At 50.9% G+C, this 24,003-nt stretch overlaps 1 protein-coding gene across 1 annotated transcript; it reads right to left on the reverse strand.

Moving 5' to 3' along the window:
- Positions 1–1,490: 1,490 nt before the first annotated feature.
- Positions 1,491–20,400, reverse strand: HPD (4-hydroxyphenylpyruvate dioxygenase). The gene is made up of 14 exons (XM_032242425.1): positions 20,227–20,400; positions 20,090–20,116; positions 19,162–19,224; positions 18,731–18,835; positions 17,464–17,506; positions 17,211–17,293; positions 15,909–15,998; positions 12,089–12,192; positions 11,438–11,515; positions 9,552–9,714; positions 9,364–9,435; positions 5,706–5,828; positions 1,906–2,022; positions 1,491–1,816 (listed from the first exon to the last, which is right to left on the reverse strand). The coding sequence occupies exons 1-14, from the start codon at positions 20,227–20,229 to the stop codon at positions 1,706–1,708; spliced, it is 1,182 nt and encodes a 393-aa protein (XP_032098316.1). The 5' UTR covers positions 20,230–20,400; the 3' UTR covers positions 1,491–1,705.
- Positions 20,401–24,003: the final 3,603 nt, after the last annotated feature.

Below are 24,003 nucleotides of genomic sequence, written 5' to 3' on the forward strand. Positions count from 1 at the left end.
CCTTATATCAGGAGTTCAAGACCAGCCTGGTCAACACAGTGAGAGCTCATCTCTATGAAAAATAAAAACAAAATTAGCTGGGCATGGTGGCGCATGCCTGTAGTCCCAGCTACTTGGGAGGCTGAGGTAGGAGGATCACCTGAGCCCAGGAGATGGAAATTGCAGTCAGCCGAGATCAAGCCACTACACTCCAGCCTGAGCAACAGAGCAAGACTGTCCAAAAAAAAAAAGAAAAGAAAAAGTTTAAAAAGGCCCAATTTGCCCCCAGCCTTCTCTTTCCTGGTTCTAGGAATTCTAGGAAGAAAGAATTCTAGAAATTCCAGCAAGAAATTCTTTCTAGGAAGAAAGAAATTCTTTCTAGGAAGAAGGAAATCCTTTCTAGGAAGAAAGAATTTCCTTCCTATGGTTTTAGAACCCAGCTGCCTCATTCTTTGCAAGGATCACTCACACTCAAGTATGAACAAGCCTCTTTCTAAAAGAAGTCCTCACTGCAGGCAAGGCCAGGGCAGTGCAGCTGCACGAGCGGGCCATGGGCATTGTCCTGCTGAGGGCAGGGACTGGATCACAGACCCCTCCTACCTACTTTATGTCTGAGACCAGGAACCAAGCAACCGTCTCATACAGTTACTGAGCAGGTTGCTGCCCCTAGAGTCCCTTGTCTAATACACTCCCCTCTCCTGCGTTCAGAAGTTTGGGCTCTGGGTAGCAAAACTGAAGACAGCTCCTCTTTAGAGATCTTTAGCGATCTTAAAACCAACAGACAAGATGCTGCCGTACTCCAACCCCACCTCAGGGCCTTTCCCTGTTTGCTCTTCCAGGAATCCTCTTCCCAAGCATGGTCCTGTGGCTGGTTCCCAAATGTCACCTTCTCAGAGAGGTCTTCCCTTGATCAAAATTAGCTCCCCTGCGGTCTTTACCTCCACATAATCTCATCAACTTGTTTTTGTTTGTTTTTTGAGACAGGGTCTCAATCTGTTGCCCAGGCTGGAGCGCAGTGTCATGATCAGGGCTCACTGCAGCCTCAACCTCTATCAATTGATCCTCCTGCCTCAGCCTCCTGAGTGGCTGGGATCACAAGCGCATGCCACCAGGCCCGGCTAATTTTTATTTTTATTTTTTATTTTTGTAGAGACGGGGGGCGGGGGTCTTGCTATGTTACCCAGTCTGGGCTCGAACTCCTGGCTTCAAGCCATCCTCCCACCTTGGCCTCCCAAAGCGCTGAAATTACATGTGTAAGCCACCATGCCCGGCTCACGGCTTGCTTTATTGTCTGAATCGCGTTTATAAAAGCGGTGTCATCGTCTTTCACTCTAGAGTGCAAGTCCCCTTCCTTCCCTGGTTCCAGAATTCCCCTCTCCGCGCGGTCCCGCTTGGCAAAGCGCTGGCACCCGCGCCTCCTCAGGTACGGCGGTGCTTGCGGCCGCCCAGGCTTCCCTCTGGCTGCAAAGAGGCGCTACTGCCTTACAAGCAAAACAAACACAGACACTGCATTGGACCGGGCACGCTTTACTCGGGAGGGCTGGAGCGGAGGGCGGTCCGCTGAGGGGCGTGGTCAGGGTGGGCGGAGCCTTGGGGCCCAAGTCCGCCGCTGGGCGGGACCCAAGGGGAACGGCCAGTGGGGAAGTTGGGCAAGTTCCAGAATCAGGGGGCGTGGCTGTGTGTCCGTGGGTGGGCGGGGCCTCCTTGGGTCGGCGGTGGGCGGGGCTTACATTCCGGGCACCACCCCGTCGGTCTCCATGTTGGTGAGGTTGCCCCGCAGGTCCTGCTCCTCCTCAAAAGCCTTGAACAGTGAGTTGAAGTTACCGGCACCAAAACCCTGGGGCGAGAAAGGAGGTGAGCCAGGGACCCAGAAAGCCGAGTGTGCTAGCTGCCTGTCCCCTCGGGCCTGCGGGGTACAGGAGGTACCTGGTGGTTGTGGCGCTGGATGACTTCCAGGAAGAGCGTGGGCCGGTCCTGCACGGGTTTGGTGAAGATCTGCAGGAGGTAGCCTTTCTCGTCGTAGTCCACCAGGATTTTCAGCTCCTAGGCGGGAGACAGGGGGCTCTGCTAGGGGAGGCTGGCTCACCCTCTGTCCTGGCACGGTGAGATCCTTGGAAAGCCCACAGGGGCTCCAGCACCCCAAAAGCCCGGAAATGACCTCTTTTTCCGGTAGTTCCAGCCACCTCCAAATGTATCCCCAAACTGTCCTATTACCACTCCCCTACTACAGTTTCTTAGGCAGTTTCTGCCTAAGCCACCATTCAAGACTGCTCTCTGCTTCTAATCTTGTCTCCTTACAATCCATCCTTCCCGCAGACATTAGCGGGATCTTTGAAAAATCGGTTCATGTCACTCACCTGTTTGAAATCCTCCAGTGGAAATCAAAACCTCATATATCGCTGATGGGACTGTAAAATGGTGCAACCACTTTGGAAAAGAGTGTGGCAGCTTCTCAAAAAGTTAAACATATAGTGTTGCTTTCCTTAAAATACGGATTAAAAAAAAAAAAAAAGGGTGGCCGGGCACGGTGGCTCACACTGTAATCCCAGCACTTTGGGAGGCCGAGGAGGGCAGGTCACCTGAGCTCAGTTGGAGACTAGCCTGGCCAACATGGGGAAACCCTGTTTCTACTAAAAATACAAAAAATGTGGCTCATGCCTGTAATCCCAGCACTCTGGGAGGCTGAGGTGAGCAAATCACCTGAGATCAGGAGTTGAAGACCACCTGGCCAACATAGTGAAACCCTGTCTCTACTAAAAATACAAAAAAATTAGCTGGGAATGGTGGCACATGCCTGTGATCCCAGCTACTTGGGAGGCTGAGGCAGGAGAATCACTTGAACCCAGGAGGCAGAGGTTGCAGTGAGCCAAGATTGGCCACTGCACTCCAGCCTGGGCAACAAAGCAAGACTCCATCTCAAAAAAAAAAAAAGTTAGCTTGGCATGGTGGCAGGTGTCTATAAGCCCAGCTACTGGGGAGGCTGAGGCAGGAGAATTGCTTGAACCCTGGAGGCGGAGGTTGCAGTGAGCCGAGATCACACCACTGTACTCCAGCTTGGGAAACAATGCAAGACTCTGTCTCAAAACAAACAAACAAAAGGAAACATGGAATTAATACGTGACCTAGCTACTCCCAGATATATACCAAAGTACACCAAAAACATGTCCACACAGAGCCTTTACACAGATGTTCACAGTAGCATTACTGATGACCCCCAAAAGTGGAAACAACCCAAACATCCATCAACAAGGAATAGATAAAGTGTGGTCTATGTATACAATGGGATATTTTTCGGTCATAAAAAGGAAGGAAGCAGTGACACATGCCCCAACGCAGATGAACCTTGAGCACACGATGCTGTGGGAAAGAAGCTGGTCACAACAGGCCTATTTTGTGATTCCTTTTGATGAAATGTCCAGAATAGGCAAATCTATAAAGACTGAAGGTAGATTAGTGATTGCCTAGGGCTGGGGTGGGTGTGGGAAAGGGAACGGAGGGGTTGGGAGGTGCTGGCTAAGAGGCTCAAGGTTTCTTTTCGGGGTGACAAAAATGTTCTAAAATGGATTTTTTGCCCAGGCTGGAATGCAGTAGCCTGATCATGGCTCATGCAGCTTCGACCTCCTGGCTTCAAGTGATCCTCTCACTTCAGCCTCCTGAGTAGCTGGGATTACAGGCACGAATTACTATGCCTAGCTTATTTTTTCTTTTTTTGAGATGGAGTCTTGTCCCGTCACCTGGGCTGGAGTGCAATGGCGTGATCTTGGCTCCCTGCAACCTCCTCCTCCCGGTTCAAGCAATTCTGCCTCAGCCTCCCCAGTAGTTGGGACTACAGGCATGTGGCACCATGCCTGGCTGATTTTTTGTATTTTTAGTAGAGACAGGGTTTCACTGTGTTAGCCAGGATGGTCTCCTGACTTCATGATCTGCCCTCCTCGGCCTCTCAAAGTGCTGGGATTATAGGCATGAACCACCACGCCCAGCCTGGCCCACTAATTTTTTAAAACTTTTTTTGTAGAGACAAGGTCTCCCTTTGTTGCTCAGGCTGGTCTTAAACTCCTGGCCCCAAGGAATCCTCTTACCTCAACCTTCCAAAATGCTGGAATTACAGAGGTAAGCCACTGTGTGTAACATGTTTCTGTTTTTCTTTAGACAGGGCCTTGCCCAGGCTGGAGTGCAGTGGCCTAATCATGGCTCACTATAGCCTCTACCTCCTGAGTTCAAGTGATTCTCCCACCTCAGCCTCCCCAGTAGCTGGGATCACAGACAGAGATCACCACACCCAGCTATTTTTTTTTTCTTTTTGTAGAGACGAGGTTTCACCATGTTGACCAGGCTGGTCTCAAGCTCCTGGCCTCAAGTGATCCACCGGCCTCAGCCTCCCAAAGTGCTGGGATTACAGGCATGAGCCACCACACCCAGTCCTAAGTGGATTTTGATGACAGTTACACAACATAGCAAATCGCTAAAAATTACAGAATTGTACACTTTAAAAAGATGAGATGACATGTTATGTGACATTTATCAATAACACTGTTAAAACCAAATCAAAAAAAACACCTCCAATGATTTCTGGCCACAAAAGAACAAAATCCAGACTCCTGAATAATAGCTCAGAAGAGGAACTGGCTCTTGCTTACCTGTCTGACCTGGGTCACCGCTCAAAAACAACCTCCCATCCACTCTAGCCTATTCTTTCTTTTTTCCTTTCTTTTTTTTTTTTCTGAGACAGTTTTGCTCTTTCACCCAGGCTGGAATGCAGTGGCGCAATCTCAGCTCACTGCATTCTCCGTCTTCCTCTTCAAGCGGTTCTCCTGCCTCAGCTTCCCAAGTAGGTGGGATTACAGGCACCCACCACCATGCCCGGCTAATTTTGTTGTATTTTTAGTAGAGATGGGGTTTCACCATGTTGGACAGGCTGGTCTCGAACCAACCCCTGACCTCATGATCCGCCCACCTTGGCCTCCCCAAGTGCTGGGATTAGAGGTGTGAACCACCATACCTGGCTCTAGTTTATTCTTTCTGTTCTCCAGACACTCGGGGCTAGCTCCTACCTTTCCCTTGCTGTTCCCTCTGCTAGGAAGGAATGCCCTTTTCCTGCTGTCACATGGCCAACTGCTGCTCATGATCTAGAGTTCACTCAAATGTCACCTTCTCAGAGAGGCCCTCCCTGACCACTCTCTGTAAAGTAGCCCCAGGCTGTCTGTTTTAATTTCCTGCACTGACTCTATTTCTCTGATGGTGCTTTTTTTTTTTTTTTTTTTTTTGAGATGGAGTCTTGCTCTGTTGCTTAGGCTGGAGTGCAGTGGCACAATCTCGGCTCACTGCAACCTCCGCCTCCTGGGTTCAAACGATTCTCCTGCCTCAGCCTCCCAAGTGGCTGGGATTACAGGCGCCCACCACCACACCCACTAATTTTTATATTTTTAGTAGAGATGGGGTTTCACCGTGTTGGCCAGGATGGTCTCCATCTCTTGACCTTGTGATGATCCACCCACCTCGGCCTCCTAAAGTGCTGGGATTACAGGCGTGAGCCACTGCGCCCGGCCTCTGACGGTGCTTTTATTGTTTGTTTGTCATCTGTCTGTTCCTCCTGTATACACCCCAGAATAAATGTTCCCTGCTGGCAGGGACTTGGTCTGGGCTCCTCTCTGGGCTTAGACAATATTTTTGAAAAGATGGAACTCGGGGCGCTCCCCACAAGGCTGCGGATCCTGCCTGAGCCTCACCTCCAGGACATCAATGCTCTCCTTCACCTTGATCTTGGCCACCTTCAGCTTCTCCCGCAGTTGCTTGTAGTACGTGGAGGGAACAGATAAGAATTCCATGCCTCTCCCTCGCAAGTGGCGAATCTGTTTCAGAGCAAAGTTGGGGTCAACCTTTGGGCTCCAAGTTCAACTCCCCTAGCCAGGTGGAGGTGCTGGGCCATCAGAAGGCAGGGTCCCTATCCTAGCTCCCCTCAACTCCAGGATGCTGTGTGGCCTCTTCCCCTTTCTCTATCATGAGCCCTGTTAGAACAACACTGCTAGATACATAGAACACTCACCATGTGCCTGCCTTGAGCACTTTCTTTCTTTTTTTTTTTGAGACAGAGTCTCACTATTGCCAGGCTGGATTGCAGTGGCGCCTTCTTGGCTCACTGCAACCTCCGCCTCCCGGGTTCAAGTGATTCTCCTGCCTCAGCCTCCCGAGTAGCTGGGACTACAGGCGAGCACCACCACGCCCAACTAATTTTTGTATTTTTAGTAGAGATGGGGTTTCACCACATTGGCCAGCATGGTTTTGATCTCTTGACCTCATGATCCACCCACCTCAGCCTCCCAAAGTGCTGGGATTACAGGCGTGAACCACTGCGCCTGGCCGAGCACTTACTACATATTTCCTCATTATGTCCATGCAGCAATCTTTTGAGGCAGCTGGAGGACTGTTCTCCCATTTCATAGCTGGGGAAACTGAGATTAAGGATTATTAGGCTGGGTGCGGTGGCGCATGCCTGTAAATCCCAACATTTTGGGAGATCAAGGTGGGCAGATCACTTGACATCAGGAGTTTGAGACCATTCTGGCCAACATAGTGACACCCCATGTCTACTAAAAATACAAAAAAAATTACCAGGCATGGGGTCGTGTGCCTGTAAGCTACTCGGGAGGCTGAGGTAGGAGAATTGCTTGAACTCAGGAGGTAGAAGTTGCAGTGAGCCAAAATCGAGCCACTGCACTCCAGCCTGGGGGACAGAGCAAGACTCCATCTCAAAAGAAAAGTATCTATTAATATATATATTTTTTGAGACAGGGTCCTGCTCTGTCACCCAGGCTGGAGTGCAGTGGCACAATCATAGCTCACTGCAGCCTCAGCCTCCCCAGGTTCAGGAAATCTTCCTACCTCAGCCTCCAAAGTAACTAAAACCACAGGTGTGCACCACCACACCTGGCTAATTTTTTGAGTTTTTGTAAAGATGAGGTCTTGCTATTTGCCCAGGCTGGTCTCAAACCTCTGAGCCTAAGCAGTCCTCCCACCTCGGCCTCCCAAAGTGCCTGAACCCCCAGTTTAAATGTGCAATGTCCTTCACCCTTGCTGTCCCAATTCCCTGCTTTGCTTTCTTCCTGGGCGCTCTCTACCATCTAGCATTTGTATTTTACTTATTTTTTTATTGCTCCACAAGGGCAGAAACGGCTATTTGTAGATGTATCCTAAGTACCTATGACAGTGCCTGGCATGTAGTAGATACTCAATAAACATCTGTTGAGTGAATGGACAAATGAAGCTGCTAAGGTCGTGCAGTGAACTCTTGGTTGGCACAGTCCAGGTGCTAGTCCACTCTGCCATAGTGTCATTTAAGGAAGTGGTAGGACCCAGCCTCCCCATGCACCATCTGTCTGGACCTACAGATGCAGGACATTTATTCTGTCTAAAGAGACAAAAATCAATCATATAGCCTAATTGCCTCTTTTTTTTTTTTTTTTTTTTCTTGAGTTGGAGTTTCACTCTTGTTACCCAGGCTGGAGTGCAATGGCGCGATCTCGGCTCGCCGCAACCTCCGCCTCCTGGGTTCAGGCAATTCTCCTGCCTCAGCCTCCTGAGTAGCTGGGATTACAGGCACGCACCACCATGCCCAGCTAATTTTTTGTATTTTTAGTAGAGACGGGGTTTCACCATGTTGACCAGGATGGTCTCGATCTCTTGACCTCATGATCCACCCGCCTTGGCCTCCCAAAGTGCTGGGATTACAGGTGTGAGCCACCGCGCCCGGCTCTTTTTTTTTTTTAGATGGAATCTCGCTCAGTTACCCAGCCTAGATGGAGTGCAGTGATGCAATCTCAGCTCACTGCAACCTCCACTTCCTGGGTTCAAGTGATTCTCTTGCCTCAGCCTCCTGAGTAGCTGGCATTACCGGCGTGTACCACCACAACCAGCTAATTTTTATATTTTTAATAGAGATGGGGTTTCACCATTTGGCCAGCCTGGTCCCAAACTCCTGACCTCAAGTGATCTGCCTGCCTTGGCCTCCCAAAGTGCTGGCATTACAGGCATGAACCACCATGCTCCACCCTAATTTCCTCATTTAAAAAAACATTTCTTTTTTTTGTGGTTGGGGGGAGATAGGGCCTCACTCTCTGTTACCCAGGCTGGAGTAAAGTGGCTCAATCGTAGCTCACTGAAGCCTTGAAATCCTTGGCTAACTGGATCCTCCTGCCTCAACCTCCCCAGTAGCTAGGACTACAGGCATGAGGCACCAAGCCTGGTTAATTTTGTTTACTTTTTCTGGAGACAGGGTCCCACTGTGTTGCCAGGGTGATCTGGGCTCAAACAGTCCTTCTGCCTTGGCCTCCCATGTAGTTGTAACTATAGGCATGAGCCCCTGTGCCAGTCCTAATTTCCTCTTTTTTTTTTTTTTGGGACAGAGTCTCACTCTATCCCACAGGCTGGAGTGCAATGGTATGATCCCGGCTCACTGCAACTTCTGCCACCTGGGTTCAAGCGATTCTCCTGCCTCAACCTCCCGAGTAGCTGGGATTAAAGGTGCCTGTCACTGCACCTGGCTAATTTTTGTATTTTTAGTAGAGACGGGGTTTCACCATCTTGGCCAGGCTGCTCTTGAACTCCGGACCTCGTGATCCACCCACCTCAACCTCCCAAAGTGCTGGGATTACAAGTGTGAGCCACCACGCCTGGCTTTTTTTTTTTTTTTTTTTTTCTAAAGTGAGGTTTCACTCTTGTCGCCCAGGCTGAAGTGCAATGGTGTGACCTTGGCTTGCTGCAACCTCCACCTCCTGAGTTCAAGCAATTCTCCTGCCTCAGCCTCCCGAATAGCTGGGACTACAGGTGCCCATGACCACGCCAAGTTAATTTTTATATTTTTAGTAGAGATGGGGTTTTGCCATGTTGGCCAGACTGGTCTGGAACTCCTGACCTCAGGTGTTCCCCCTGCCTCAGCCTCCCACAGTGCTGGGATTACAGGAGTGAGCCACTGTGCCTGGCCCTAATTTCCTCATTTTTCTTTTCTTTTCTTTCTTTCTTTTTTTTTTTTTTTTTTTAATTCTAACTAACCCTGAGAGATTTTTTTCAAGAATTTCCTCATTTTTAAGGTAAGGCAACTAAAGTCCAGAGACAGCACTGAATCCCCCAGAAACACAGAGGAAGCTGCCAGCAGAACCGGGACCATCATCCAGGCTTCCTGATACCCTAGCTCCTGCTACTTTGAAAGCCCAGGGGTTCTGCGGCAACTGAACTCTCTGGGGAGGGTAGGGCTACAGGAAGCAGTGAGGGAGTCCTGTTTTCTAGCCCAGAGGAGTGGGCCCAGGATGGCTGCCACCCTTCCTCTTGATTTTGCAGAGACCGTCCCTGGCTGTGAATGAGAAAGAGTTGGGACTGGGAAGGGGGTCTAACCGCTGTGATGATGTCCTGGGTCTTGAGAGCAATGTGCTGGACCCCGGCGCCCCCGTTATAGTCCACATATTCCTGGGGGAGGGAAACAAGGACATCACTGTCATTTGCCCCATCACCCACATCCCTGACCCTGCAAGTGCTCTCAGACCTCTTCCCTGCTCTCCCTCCCCCAGCCGGGGCGGCCTTACCTGGATCTGGGACTTCTTCTTGCCGGGCGCTGGCTCATTGATGGGCATCTTGATGGACTCCTCATAGTTGGCCACCACAATGGATCGCAAAGAGCTGTATTCCGTGTGCACCTGTGTGTCATCCACGGACCAGAAGCGGTGGAACTGCAGGTTTTTCAGGTACCTATAGGGTTGACGGCGGAACACATCAGTTCCGAGTGCCTCCTGGGACGGCCTCCACCACCCCATCCCCACCTTCCAGAATCTGTCCCTGAGCAGGCTCCAGAAAGGAGACGCCATTGCCATCATGCCAGTCAGAGAACTTCGATTTTTGTTGTTGTTGCTTGAGACAGAGTCTCACTCTGTTGCCCAGGCTGGAGTGCAGTGGTGCCATCTTGGCTCACTGCAGCCTCCATCTGCAGGCTCAATGCTCCTCCAACCTCAGCCTCCCAAGTAGCTGGGACTACAGGCATGTGCCATCACACCTGCCTAATTTTTTTTGAGACTGAGTTTTGCTCTTCTCACCCAGGCTGGAGAGCAGTGGCGCAATCTTGGCTCACTGCAACCTCCACCTCCTGGGTTCAAGCAATTCTCCTGTCTCAGCCTCCCAAGTAGTTGGGATTACAGGTGTGCACCACCACACCCAGCTAATTTTTTATATTTAATAGAGGCGGGGTTTTACCATGTTGGTCAGGCTGGCCTTGAACTTCTGACTGCAGGTGATTCACCTGCCTTGGTCTCCCAAAGTGCTGGGATTACAGGCGTGAGCCACCATGCCCAGCCATATTTTTTGTAGAGATGAGATTTTGCTATGTTGCCCAGGCTGGTCTTGAACACCTGGGTTCAAGCCATCTGCCTACCTCAGCCTGCCACGGTGTTGAGATTCCAAATATAAGCCACCATGCCCAGCCTAGACTTGTATCTTTATGATGACACTATTCCTTCAGGTGGAGGTGTCTTGGAACGAAATACATATAGGAGAGCAAGGCTCCCTCAGATGGAAGTAAAGTGCTTTGAGAACAAGGCCCTTGCTAGGGATTTGGACAGGGGTGCTGTCTGGATGGTGGCAGCCTTCCTCCAAACCTCCCTGGACTGTGATGCCCCAGGATTCCTCAGAGGAAGGGCCTGTGGGTTGTTTTGAGCCTTAAGTCCACTGGTCTCCATGTTGACAGTTTTATAGTGAATAAACACATCAGTGGCCTCAGGCTAACTCCCATTATCTTGTGCTGTATTTTCCACTTTTATTTTATTTTATTATTATTATTTTTGAGACGGAGTCTCGCTCTGTCACCCAGACTGGAGTGCAGCAGTGCGATCTCAGCTCACTGCAATCTCCGCCTCCTAGGTTCAAGCGATTCTCCTGTCTCAGCCTCCCGAGTAGCTGTGACTACAGACATGCACCACCATACCCAGCTAATTTTTGTATTTTTATTAGAGATGGGGTTTCACCATGTTGGTTGGCCTAGTTTTGAACTCCTGACCTCAGATGATTCACCCGCCTTGGCTTCCCATGACTGAGATTACAGGCGTGAGCCACCGCACCCAGGCTATTTCATTTTATTTATTTTTTTGACACAGAGTCTCGCTCTGTTGCCCAACATCCACCTCCCTTCAAGCAATTCTCCTGCCTCAGCCTCTTGACTACCTGGAATTACAGGTGCCTACCACCACACCCAGCAAGTTTTTGTATTTTTAGTAGAGATGGGGTTTCATCATGTTGGCTAGGCTGGTATTGAACGCCTGACCTCAAGTGATCCTCCCACTTCGGCTTCCCAAAGTGCTGGGATTACAGGTGTGAGCCACTGCGCCCAGTCTTATTTTCCACCTGAGTGCAAGGACCAGGGAGTGGGCCAGTTCGCCATGGGGACCCGTCATCTTCACGCAGAGGGAGAGGGCCAGGGTCTCACCATTCAGAGGCCGACACCATCTCCTGATCAGGCTGGTTTCCCACAATGTGGTCGATAACCTCGAGACTGCACTTGGGCCTGGGGGAGGGAAGAAGATGGGGGTGAGAAGGTGGCTACCTCCCTTCTCCACGACCCTCAATAATAAGAGCTCACACTGCTGTTTTTGGAGTTTTATTTTTTTGTAGAGATGAAGTCTCTGCAAAAGAGAGACTCTTCTGTTGCTCAGCCTGGTCTTAAACTCTGGGGCTCAAGCGAGGCTCCTGCCTCAGGCTCCCAAAGCACTGGAATTGTAGGTATGAGCCACCGTGCCCGACCTCACACTTACGTAGCATTTACTATGGGCCAGACATTTTGTCAATCTACAGACTATTACGGTCCCCATTTTGTAGATGAGGAAACTGAGGCCTAGAGAGATGAAGCGACCTGCCCAGGGTGAAACAGCTGTGAAGTAACAGAGCTGGGATTTGAACCTGGGGAAGTTTGGTTGCAGAGGCCATGGTCTCATGTCCTACCCCCTGAGGACTTCCAGGAATTCCCTAGCCGGCTCACTCTGCCCCATCACACATGCCCAGGGGACATGGAGGAGGCGGGCATTAACTTCTCACAGCACCTCAGAGTTTTCCACCCACCTCTGCCCGGAGGGACACTCACAGTTGAGGAAGTAGGGGGTCCATGAACGCTGGGGCCTTATATCCAGGCAAGAATCGGCCGGCGTAATTCATCTTCTCCACCAGGGTGTGTGTGGTGTCGCCATACTACAGGTGGAAAACAGCCTGGCTCGGCCCCTGGGCGCCCATCCCCGCCGAGGACAGAGCACACTGCATGGTGCCAACGCAGCCCTGGCATCCAACCCGCAACTGACCCTAACTGGATGCATGATCCTGGACAAGTCACTTCTCCTTTCTGAAATGCATTGCAATCTGTCGCTTGTTTGTGAGTTTCTGTGAGGGCGGGGACACTGTGTTGCTCATCATGGTGTCCCCAGTGCCAAGCTCAGTGCCTGGCGCAGGGAGGTGCTCAATGAAGTACCCCCTTCATTTATTTAAGTAGGTCAACTGGATGAAGAACGTGGGAGGGCACTGGGTTAAATTATACTGAAGAGCTCCGTCAGCCACTTTAACCATCTTTTTTTGGTTGTAGTTTGAGATGGAGTCTCACTCTGTCACCCAGGCTGGAGTGCAGTGGTGCGAATTTGGCTCACTGTAACCTCTGCTTCCTGGGTTCAAGCGATTCTTCTGCCTCAACCTCCTGAAGTAGCTGGGATTATAGGCGTGCACTACCACGCTAGGCTAATTTTTATGTTTTTAGCAGAGATGGGGTTTCAACATGTGGCCAGGCTGGTCTTGATCTCCTGACCTCAGGTGATCCACTTGCCTTGGACTCCCAAAGTGCTGGGGTTACAGGCGTGAACCACTGCGTCCAGCATTTTTTTTTTTTTTTTTGAGACAGAGTCTTGCTTTGTTGCCCAGGCTGGAGTGCAGTGGCATGATCTTGGCTCACTGCAGCCCCCACCTCCCAGGTTCAAGTGATTTTCCTACCTCAGCATCCTGAGTAGCTGGGACCTCAGGCACGTGGCACCACACCTGGAACTTTTGTTATTTTTTTACTAGAGACAGAGTTTTACCTTGTTGGCCAAGATGGTCTTGAACTCTTAACCTCAAGTGATCTCCCTAACTCAGCCTCTCAGAGTGTTGGGATTACAGGCACACTTTAACTATTTTTATGTTCAATTTAATTTTTTAACTTTTATTTTTTAAAATTTTATCTATTTATTTATTTTTGAGACAGAGTCTTACTCTGTTGCTCAGGCTGCAGTGCAGTGGCACAAGCTTGGCTCACTGCAACCTCCATCTCTTGGTTCAAGTGATTCTTCTGCCTTAGCCTCCCGAGTAGCTGGGATTACAGGTGCCTGCCACCATGCCTGTATAATTTTTGTATTTTTAGTAGAGACAGCGTTTCACGATGCTGGCCAGGCTGGTCTTGAACTCCTGACCTCAGGTGAGCCACCTGCTCACCTGAAATTATAGGCTGGAATTATAGGCACACTTTATTTTTATGTTTAATTTTATTTTTTAAAATTTTTGTTTATTTATTTTTGAGACAGAGTCGCACTCTGTCAACCAGGCTGGAGTTCAGTGGTGCGGTCACAGCTCACTCCAGCCTCCACCTCTTGGACTCAAGCAATCCTCCCACCTCAGCCTCCCATGTAGCTGGGACCACAGACATGCTCCATCATGCCTGGCCAATTTTTAATTTTTTTTTTTTTGTAGAGATGGGGTCTCACTTTGTTGCCCAGGCTGGTCTCAAATTCCTGGGCTCAAGCCGTCCTCTTGCCTTGGCTTCCCAAAGTGCTGAGATTACAGGTGTGAGACACTGCACCTGACCTATTTATTTTTTATTTATTTGTATTTTTAATTTTTGTAGAAATGGGATCTACCTATGTTGCCCAGGCTGGTCTCAAACTTTTTTTTTGTTTCTATCATCTCGGCTACTAGAAATCAAACTTTTGGCCTCAAGTGATCCTCCTGCCTCAGCCTCCCAAACTGCTCAGATTATATGTGTGAACCACTGTGCTCAGCCCTTTATGTAGAATTTAACCTCAAGGAGGTAAGACCTGTGATTGTCTCTGTATTACAGTAACACAGAGCTAAACAAAATTGGTCATCTTTGCTGAGTGTCTAAGGCACTGTTCTAAGTGCTATACACAAATGACCTTTTTTTTGAGACAGAGTCTCATTCTGTTGCCCGGGCCGGAGTACAGTGGTGCAATTTTGGCTCACTGCAACCTCTGCCTCCTGGGTTCAAGCAATTCTCCCACCTCAGCCTCCCAAGTAGCTGTGACGACAGGTGTGCACCACCATTCCTGGCTAATTTTTTAATTTTTTTTTTTAGCAGAGGTGGGGTTTCACCATGTTGCCCAGGCTGGTCTCAAACTCCTGACCTCACATGATTCTCACCCACCCCCCCGCCCCTGCCAGCCTCCCACAGTGCTGGGATTATAGGCATGAGCCACTGCACCTGGTCCTCATTGGCTCCTTATGATGACCCTATGAGGAATCATAGCTGAAGATATTGAGCTTGCAGCCTTAAAAAGGAACGAGATCATGTCCTTTGCAGGGACATGGATGGAGCTGGAAGCCGTTATCCTCAGGAAACTAACACAGGAACAGAAAACCAAACACCATGTTCTCACTATAAGTGGGAGCTAAGGCTGGGCACAGTGGCTCATGCCTATAATCCCAGCACTTTGGGATGCCAAAGCGGGCCAATTATGAGGTCAGGAGTTGAAGACCAGCTTGATCAACATGGTGAAACCCTGTCTCTACTAAAAATACAAAATTAAGCCGGTCGTGGTGGCGGGCACCTGTAATCCCAGTTACTCAGGAGGCAGGAGAATCACTTCATCCTGGGAGGCAGAAGTTGCAGTGAGCCGAGTTCATGCCGTTGCACTCCAGCCTGGGTGGCAGAGCAAGAATCTGTCTCAAAAATAAATAATAAGTGGGAGCTAAATGATGAGAAAACATGGACACTTCGTCAGGAATAACAGACACTAGGGCCTGTCAGAAGGGGGAGGCGGGGGAGGGAGAGCACCAGGAAGAGCAGCTAATGGATGCTGGGCTTAATACCTAGGTGAAGGGCTGATCTGTGTGGCAAACCACCATGCACACGTTTCCCTATGTAACAAACTTGCACCTCTTGCACATACACCCCAGGACCTATAATGTTGAAGAAAACAGCTGGGCGTGGTGGCTCACGCCTGTAATCTCGGCACTTTGGGAGGCTGAGGCGGGTGGATCACTTGAGGTCAGGAGTTTGAGACTAGCCTGGCCAAACTTTTAGTAGAGATGGCAAAACCCCATCTCTACTAAAAACACACAAATTAGCTGGGTGTGGTGGCAGATGCCTCTAATCCCAGCTTCTTGGGAGGCTGAGGCAGGAGAATCACCTGAGCCCGGGAGGCAGAGTTTGCAGTGAGCCAAGATCGCACCATTGCACTCACCCTGGGTGACAGAGTGAGACTCTGTCTGAAAAAAAAAGGAAAAAAAATTGAAGAAAAAAAGATACTGGTGAGGCCCGGGAAAGTTAAGTGCATGTCCCAGGCCACACAGATGTTCCAGTTCCAGTCCTTGCTCATTTAAACAGAGTCAGAGAGGTACAGTGATATGCCCAAAGTCACACAGCTGTGTGAGAACTGATGTGCCCGGACCCCATCCTTCTCCCTTCTTCAGAACCCCTGCCTTCATTCCCTCGCTGTCACCCTCCCACCCTGGGAGGAAGGGAAGCCTGGGAGGAATGGCTGGTGGCTCCTGCAGCCCCCATGCACTGGCCAGGCATGACGGGGTACAGACTTGAGGGCTAATGTCTGTGCTCCAAGGCCCGTGGGTGGGATGGTTTGATGGTCAGCTGTGGGGCTTCTGGCATCTCAGTGGTGCCGACAGCTGGAGGGGTGGGGGCACCAAAGCGAACTCACCGTCTGCAGCACAGCAAACTTCACCTTCCCAAACTTGTCTTCCTCTACCCAGGGCTCCCGCACGATTTTGGCGCCCCGTTCCCGTGCTTTCTGCAGAGAAGTTGGGATCGGGGAGGTGAGGGTGGGAATATTCCAGAACCCTTGCCTGCTGCTCCTGCCGGGTGGCCCCTGTGTGGTCCTGCAGGCTCCTCCAGTTTCTCCAGCCCCAGGTAGGAATTCCCGCCCCAGGTTCCCAGGTGGCAACCCCAGCCAGCTTCAGCCATTACCCTCAGTACTCATCCTCATTTGGCAAGTAGGGAAACTGAGGCTGAGGCCCAGAATTGGGGCTATGGGAGAGAAACAAGGTAGGGATGGGTGTCTGTCCTGCCTCTGCTAACTCCCCCTGTGACCTTTCCCCCTCTCTAGTCCTCAATTTCCCCATCTGTAGAAAGAATTGTTGGATAAGAATAATAATAAGGAGATTCCTGCATTTATTTAGCAAAACTGAACTGCATGCGGTGCTTATATCATGCTCCAGGCTCTGTTCTAGATTCCAGCCTCATTCATCCTCACGACAACATTATGCAGAAGATACTACTGTCATCTCCGTTCTCTAGGTGAGGATGTTGAAGCACAGAGACATTAAGTCACTTGCCTGAAGTCACACAGCTGAGATTCAGTCCTGGAGAGTCTGGCTCTGGAATCCACGCTCTGAATCTCTAGGTGGCCTCTTGGGTACAGTGTTTGGTTTAGAGTTGTGCTCAAGAAACGGTAATTCTGAGGCTGGCTGAAGTGGCTCATGCCAACACTTTGGGAGGCCGAGGCAGGCCAATCACTTGAGGTCAGGAGTTCGAGACCAGCCTGGCCAATATGGCAAAACCACGTCTTTACTAAAAATACAAAAATTAGCTGGGTGCAGCGGGCACCTGTAATCCCAGCTACTTGAGAGGCTGAAGACAGGTGAATTGTTTGAACCCAGGTGGCAGAGGTTGCAGTGGGCTGAGATCGTGCCATTGCACTCCAGCCTGGACGAGAGAGTGAGACTTTGTCTCGAAAAAAAAGAAAAAGGAAATGGTAATTCTGATCTAATTTCTCTTTTGACAACCCAGCTGTGGTTAACCTCATCTGGCAGCTGTGGAAACTGAGGCTCAGAGAGAAAGAGGACACGGAAGAGGACAGGGCACCCCCGGTGCCCAGATGTGCATCACACCAGCATCTGGGCTTGTCACTGTGATGCGGCACTGTCCCTCCAGTTGTGACTGATGGGGTCCCCATGGCAGATGGAGGCCTTCCTCTCCCCAGTCTGCCCAGGTGTGTTCTCACCTGCACGATGTAGTCACAATCCTCCACCTCGAACGCGATGTCCTTTACTCCATCGCCGTGTTTCACCAGGTGATCTCCCATCTCTGTGGTCGGCAAGGAGGGGATGGCACTGGAGTCTAGGTCCCCTTACCTGGCTTTCAGTCTCCATCCAGGCCCTGAACCAGAGCCCACCCACAGAGCCATGCGTCCACCCCTCCCCAAACCCAGACTCCTCCCCCAGAGCCATGCGTCCACTCCTCCCCGGGCCCCTTACCTTTGTTCCAGGGATTGAGCGCTGAGGAGAGGACAAACACAATCTAAGATACAGAGGAGAAACTGGTGTGGCTGCTGGCTGGGAGGAGCGTGGAAAGGTGCACCCATCCCCTCCTCCCTGAGACACCCCGGGTGGAGCAGAAGGACTCCTGGACCTGGGTTCTAGCTCCTTCTCTGCCTTAGTTTCCCACTCTGGTCCTGAGGAATGGGGCTTTCAGCCATGCCAGACCAGCCCCCGACCCCAGATCCTAAGAGGAACTGCTGGGTCAGGTCTCCCTTGGGGAGAGAACTTCAAGGACCCCAGAGGTCAGGGCACTGCTTAAAATTTCTCCTTTGACGTCCTAGGTTTTCTGAGCACCTGTGGGGTCAGTGTTGGGCCAGGCTGAGGAGGAGGCGAAACTAGGACGGATGCTGGTGTGTGGCTATGCAAAGGTACCAGTGGAGGGGCCGTGGGAGCTGGACTGTGTGTTTTTTGTTATTGTGTGGTTTTTTTTTTTGAGGTGGAGTCTCACTCAGTTGCCCAGGCTGGAGTACAGTGGCCTGATCTTGGCTCGCTGCAACCTCTGCCTTCCAGGTTCAAGTGATTATCCTGCCTCAGCCTCCTAAGTAGCTGGGATTATAGGTGCCCATTACTACACTTGGCTAATTTTTGTATTTTTAGTAGAGACGGGGTTTCTCCATGTTGGTCAGGCTGGTCTCGAACTCCCACTCTCAGGTGATCCGCCCGCCTCAGCCTCCCAAAGTGCTGGGATTACAGGCGTGAGCCACTGCACCCGGCCTTGTTTTTTTTTTTTTTTTGTCATAGGGTCTCACTCAATTGTCCAGGCTGGAGTGTAGTAGATCGTTGTGGTGTAATCACGACTCACCACAATCTCAACCTCCCGGACTTAGGTGATCCCCCCACCTCAGCCTCCCAAGTAGCTGGGACTACAGATACACGCTACCACATCTGACTACTTTTTTTGAATTTCTTGTAGAGACGAGTCTTGCCATGCTGTCTAGGCTGGTCTCAAACTCTTGGGCTCAAGTGATCGCCTGCCTTTGCCTCCCAAAGTGCTAGGATTACAGGCCTGAGCCATTGCACCTGACCAGGCTGAACTATGTGGACGTAGCCAAGCTCTGCCTCCTGAAGTGGGGGTGTGACTGCCTGAAGAAGGGGCCTCGTGCTCTAATCACACTGAGGTGCTGTAAGGGCTACAGTCTCAGGGGGTGGAGGGACCCGGCCTCCCGGATGGCAGGGGCGTGGGTGTCCTAGGGTGGAGACTCACCTTCCCTTGTTTTATGACATGGCTGACTACCTCCCGGGAGCCGGTCTCTAGGCCCCTGTAGGCTAGAGGTTCGAAGCCCATCTTGTTGCAGTAGAATGACGCGGCCTGAATCACAGGGTTGCAGCAGGGTTCATGAGGGTTGAGGGGCCAGCCTGGGGGACCCCCAGAAGAAAGTCCCCAGCCCCCCTCAGCCTGCCTGCCCTATTGCCCCATGTGCAGAAACCCTCCTGGGAAGAGGGCCTGCTGCCTGCACATTTTGCTGACAGATAACTTTCCCAATGGTATAATTAGGATTCAGAGTATCTGGTCCCGCCCCTGGCCCTGATCCTCCCCTCCCAAGGGCCAATCACAGACCCGCTGGAGGCCCGCCCCTGTTCAGGTGGCCTCTGGCCGGCCCTCTGCTTACTCCAACATGCTATCCCAGCTTCTACCTGCTTGGCGTTGCCAACCCAGAAGGTCACAGAGTGGAAGTGCAGGAATCGGCCTCTCTCAGGCTGCAGAAGGAGAGAAGAGGTGAGGTTGAGTCCCTGAAAGGGAGTCTAGAAAAGTGCGGGTGGAGTGATGTCCCCTAGCCACGCCACCTGCCTTATCCCAGCCTCAACCACAGGATTTAGGAGCAGCAGAACCCCATGCAGTCTTGCCAAGCCTCGAAAGAGATTTCTCATGTGGAAGCTGAGCTCCTGCGAGTTTTGGATGGGGAAGCCCCCTCAGGAGGCCTGCCAAGGTTTCACACAGGGACATAGCCTTTTGCTGCAGCAATATGGATTTAAGTTAGTCCTTAGAAAGAACTTCCAGATGGCATTAAGAGATTGGCAGGCATTTAAGTAGGGGTACAAATTTTGTTTTTGTTTTTTGAGATGGAGTCTTGCTCTGTCACCCAAACTAGAGTGCAGTGGCGTGATCTCGGTTCACTGCAATCTCTGCCTTCTGGGTTCAAGCAATCCTCGGCTTCAGGTGATCCTCCTGCCTCAGCCTCTGCCTCCCGAGGAGCTGGGATTACAGGTGTGTGCTACCACACCCGGCTAATTTTTGTATTTTTAGTAGAGACGGGGTTTCCTCATGTTGGCCCGGCTGGTCTCGAACTCCTGACCTCAAGTATTCACCTGCCTTGGCCTCCCAAAGCACTGGGATTACAGACATGAGACACTGCACCTGGCCAGGGTACAAGTTTGTTAGGAGGGTGAGGTTGAGTCCAGATCATTCTGGGGGAGCCTGTGGGTAAAATGGGGTGTGTAGGTATGGACATCACATATCCACCCCAGTCCTTCCTCTTCTGCTCTCTGCTGAAACCCCAGTCGCCCTGCACTCTGACCCCTTCTAGACCCAGGCCCCGACATTTCCCACATTTCCCCTGCTTACCTTTGCCCCTTTGTCACTGTAAGTCGTCTAAGGAGAAAGAGAAGGACAGTGAGACTTGGAGGCTCCAACACAGGTGCTTCTGGAAGTGTCACTGAAGATGTCCCACCCAAGGGGAGATGGCCAGCCTTACCACTTACCATGACTGATCTTGGTCAAACCTGCTGCTGGGAAGATTGGGACAAGAGGCCTGGCAGGTGCTGGGCTGGAGTATTTAACCCCAAGCAGGCCCCGCCCCGGCCTCCTGGCCTACCTGGGGGATTGGGGGGGACAGCTGAGCCCAGCCCAGGAAAGTCCCGGGCCTGGGGGCCTCTGATCCGGCCGCAGCCTCATTGAACAGGGTGATGTCGCCAGGCCCAGAGTTGGAGAGTGATGTCCACTAGCTAGCAGGAGGCAGAGCCAGGGCCAGAAACCAAGGGCAAGCTTTTCCAGGACGCTGGGGCTGTGACCATTACTGCCCAGAATCCAAAGCTCAGAAGCCAAAGGCCAGCTGGAGTACAGTGGCGGCTCCAGAACTCTTGTCTGGAGGAAATTTGAGGGGGAATTTGGAGACTGGCCCTGAAGTCCTGTTTGCATAGCAAGTGTGTGGTTTCTATTCAGGATGAAAGCCTTGTATTGTTTTTTTTTTCTTTTTTTTGTGAGATGGAGTCTCTCTCTGCCTCCCAGGCTGAAGTGCAATGGCGCAGTCTCAGCTCACTGCAATCTCCGTCTCCCAGGCTCAAGCAATTCTCCTGCCTCAGCTTCCTGAGTAGCTGGGATTACAGGCGCATGCCACCATGCCGGCTAATTTTTGTATTTTTAGTAGGGATGCGGTTTCACCAAGTTGGTCAGGCTGGTCTCAAACTCCTGACCTTGTGATCCACCCGCCTTGGCCTCCCAAAGTGCTGGGATTACAGATGTAAGCCAAAAGCCATGTATTCTATAGCTGTTAGAGGCATGGAAGGAGAAGGTTTGCATCCTGGCTTTGCTACATACTATATGACTTGGGAGAGTCACTGTATCCCTCCAAGCCTCATTAGTGAAACAGGAGCAAGGATAGTGTGGTGGGGACTAAAGGAGAGAAGCATGCTCTTTGGAATAGGACCTGATACACAGAACACTCTCTCTCCGCATTGCTTATAATTCATCGGGACAGTTAACATTCCTAGGCCATGAGCTTAGCAAGTAGCAGGGAAGAACTGGAACATGAACCAGACTCAGAACTCCAGGACCCACACTTTAAATTGCTAGATTACCTTCTATACAAACGGGAGATATGGCTGTCCTCACCAGATGGGGAAACTGAGGCCTGGAGAGGCGAGCACCTGACTGCCAGGCCGTGGAACTGGTAAGAGCAGAGCCCCCGACCCTGGCCTGTTTGATTCTGAGGTTGGATCTCATTGCACTAGTGCAGACCACTTCTCCCTCCTTTTCTCTATTTTCTGGGCCATTCAGGAGGCAGGTGAGGTGGTCCCACCTTCTTCTTCTGCCCCTCCTGGGCCTCCCCAGTGTGCCCCCAGTGTCCACCTCAGTTCCTAGAGTCTAAATTTCCAACTGGGGGCCGGGCGTGGTGGCTCACGCCTGTAATCCCTGCACTTTGGGAGGCTGAGGTGGGTGGATCACTTGAGGCTAGGAGTTCGAGACCAGCCTGGGCAACATGGTGAAAACCTGTCTCTACTAAAAATACAAAAATTAGCCACGAGTGGTGGTGCATGTTTGTAGTCCCAGCAACTCAGGAGGCTGAGGGAGGAGAATCACTTGAACCAGGAGGCAGAGAATGCAGTGAGTAAGGATCACACCACTGCCCTCCAGCCTGGATGATAGAGTGAGAGTCTGTCTCAAAATAAATAAATAAAATAAATAAATAAATTTCCACCTGGGAAAACTTGAGTGGAGGTGGCCCAGGGTGGAGGTCACAGGCCCAGAAGGTTCTCCTTGAGAAGAGCTCAGTGTAGCCCGCCCACCCCCTCCAGGCCAGCAGGAACATCTTGTCCCCTTGATTGTTGTCACCAAATCAAACCCCCACCCCTGGAGCCTGGCTTATATCCTAAGCTCAAAGGCCAATGTTTACTGACTCAAGGAAGCATGTTGTCAACAGCAGTGGAGTGCAAAGGCTGGCAGGCATCTGGCTCAGCTGGACAGAGGCAGGAACTCTGTCCCCAACACTGTGGGTCTCAGTCCCATGCTGGGTGCACCCCTCCTTGCCATTCCCATGTGTGGGCAGAGAGCAGGGAGGGGAGCCTGCAGGGCCCAGTATCTGGAGTCCCCTCCCTGATGCTCCCCGTTCAGGCTGGGCCCCATTGGATAGCAGATCAGCAGTGGCTGGGTGTGACTGTCTGTGTTTTTTGTGCCAAACCATGCAGAGGTGGGTTCCAGAGGCCTTGCTCAAGGAGCTCAGTGATCAGATGGGTTCATGGGACTCATCCCTGACCTCCCTGATGTGCAGAAAAGCATTCACCTAGCTGCACCTGTAGTCCCAGCCACTCAGGAGGCTGAGGTGGGAGGATCACTTGAGTCCAGGAGTTCAAGGCTACAGTGAGCTGTGATCACACCACTGCACTCCAGCATGGACAGCATCAAAAAGAGAACTTGTGCCGGGCGCGGTGGCTCAAGCCTGTAATCCCAGCACTTTGGGAGGCCGAGGCAGGTGGATCACGAGGTCAAGAGATCGAGACCATCCTGGTCAACATGGTGAAACCCTGTCTCTACTAAAAATACAAAAAATTAGCTGGGCATGGTGGCGCGTGCCTGTAATCCCAGCTACTCAGGAGGCTGAGGCAGGAGAATTGCCTGAACCCAGGAGACGGAGGTTGCAGTGAGCCGAGATCGCGCCATTGCACTCCAGCCTGTGTAACAAGAGTGAAACTCCGTCTCAAAAAAAAAAAAAAAAAAAAAAAGAGAACTTGTATCAAAAAGAAATAAAGCAGGGTGCCATGGCTCACACCCATAATCCCAGTACTTTGAGAGGCTGAGGTGGGAGGATCACTTGAGGTTAGGTGTTCAAGACCAGCCTGGCCAACATGGTGAAACCCTGTCTCTACTAAAAATACAACAATTAGCTGGAAATAGTGGCGAGTGCCTAAAATTCCAGCTACTTGGGAGGCTGAGGCAGGACTGAGGCAGGAGAATTGCTTAAACCCCGGAGGTGGAGATTGCAATGAGCCGAGATCGTGCCACTGCATTCCAGCCTGGGCAACAGAGCGAGACCTGGACTCCAAACAAACAAACTGAACAAGTCTCAGTAACTGACATTTCTTAACTATAGTGTTTGTCTATTTGAGCTTCTGGAAAAAAAAAAAAAACATGAAAAAGGGGCAATTTCTAAATGGAGACAAACTTTTAGGGTTTTAAAAAGCAGTTTTTAGTTGCTAATGAGTGCTTGTGAAATCACACAGCTGACCCTTAGAGTCATGATTTTCTAACTGATGGGGATATTTTTAAGGATGTCCACCTGGGCTCTGAAACTGACAGACTTTAAGGGCTTAGGAAAGCCTCGCTTCGCTCTTAGCCATGAGACACACAGCCTCTTGACTTAGCTGCTGCAGAAGAAAATCCTGAATTCACAAATTCTAGTTGCCCAAACCTGATCCCAAGCTGAAAGCTCTGCATTGGAAGGATCGTTTGAGCCCAAGAGGTTGAGGCTGCAGTGTGAGCTATGATCGCACTGATACACTCCAGCCTGCCAGGGTGACAGAGCAAGACCCTGTCTTAAAAAAAAAAAAAAAAAAAAGGCTGAAATCTGATGCTGTCTGCTGTGAGCTGTTTCATTCTCAGCATGAACTCTGCCACACTAAAAAAATGGGCAAAATTGCTCCATTCAACAGAAACTTTAACTCTAGGACCCTGGCAGGTTACAGACATCTCTCCGAGGGGACATACACGGTGCAAACATCGTGGATGCAGCTGGACAGTCTGGGTCACTTGCAGATGTCCATGAC

Source organism: Sapajus apella, unplaced genomic scaffold (assembly GCF_009761245.1).
Source record: "Sapajus apella isolate SASKATOON/1434 unplaced genomic scaffold, GSC_monkey_1.0 scaffold2, whole genome shotgun sequence".
NCBI lineage: Eukaryota > Metazoa > Chordata > Mammalia > Primates > Cebidae > Sapajus > Sapajus apella.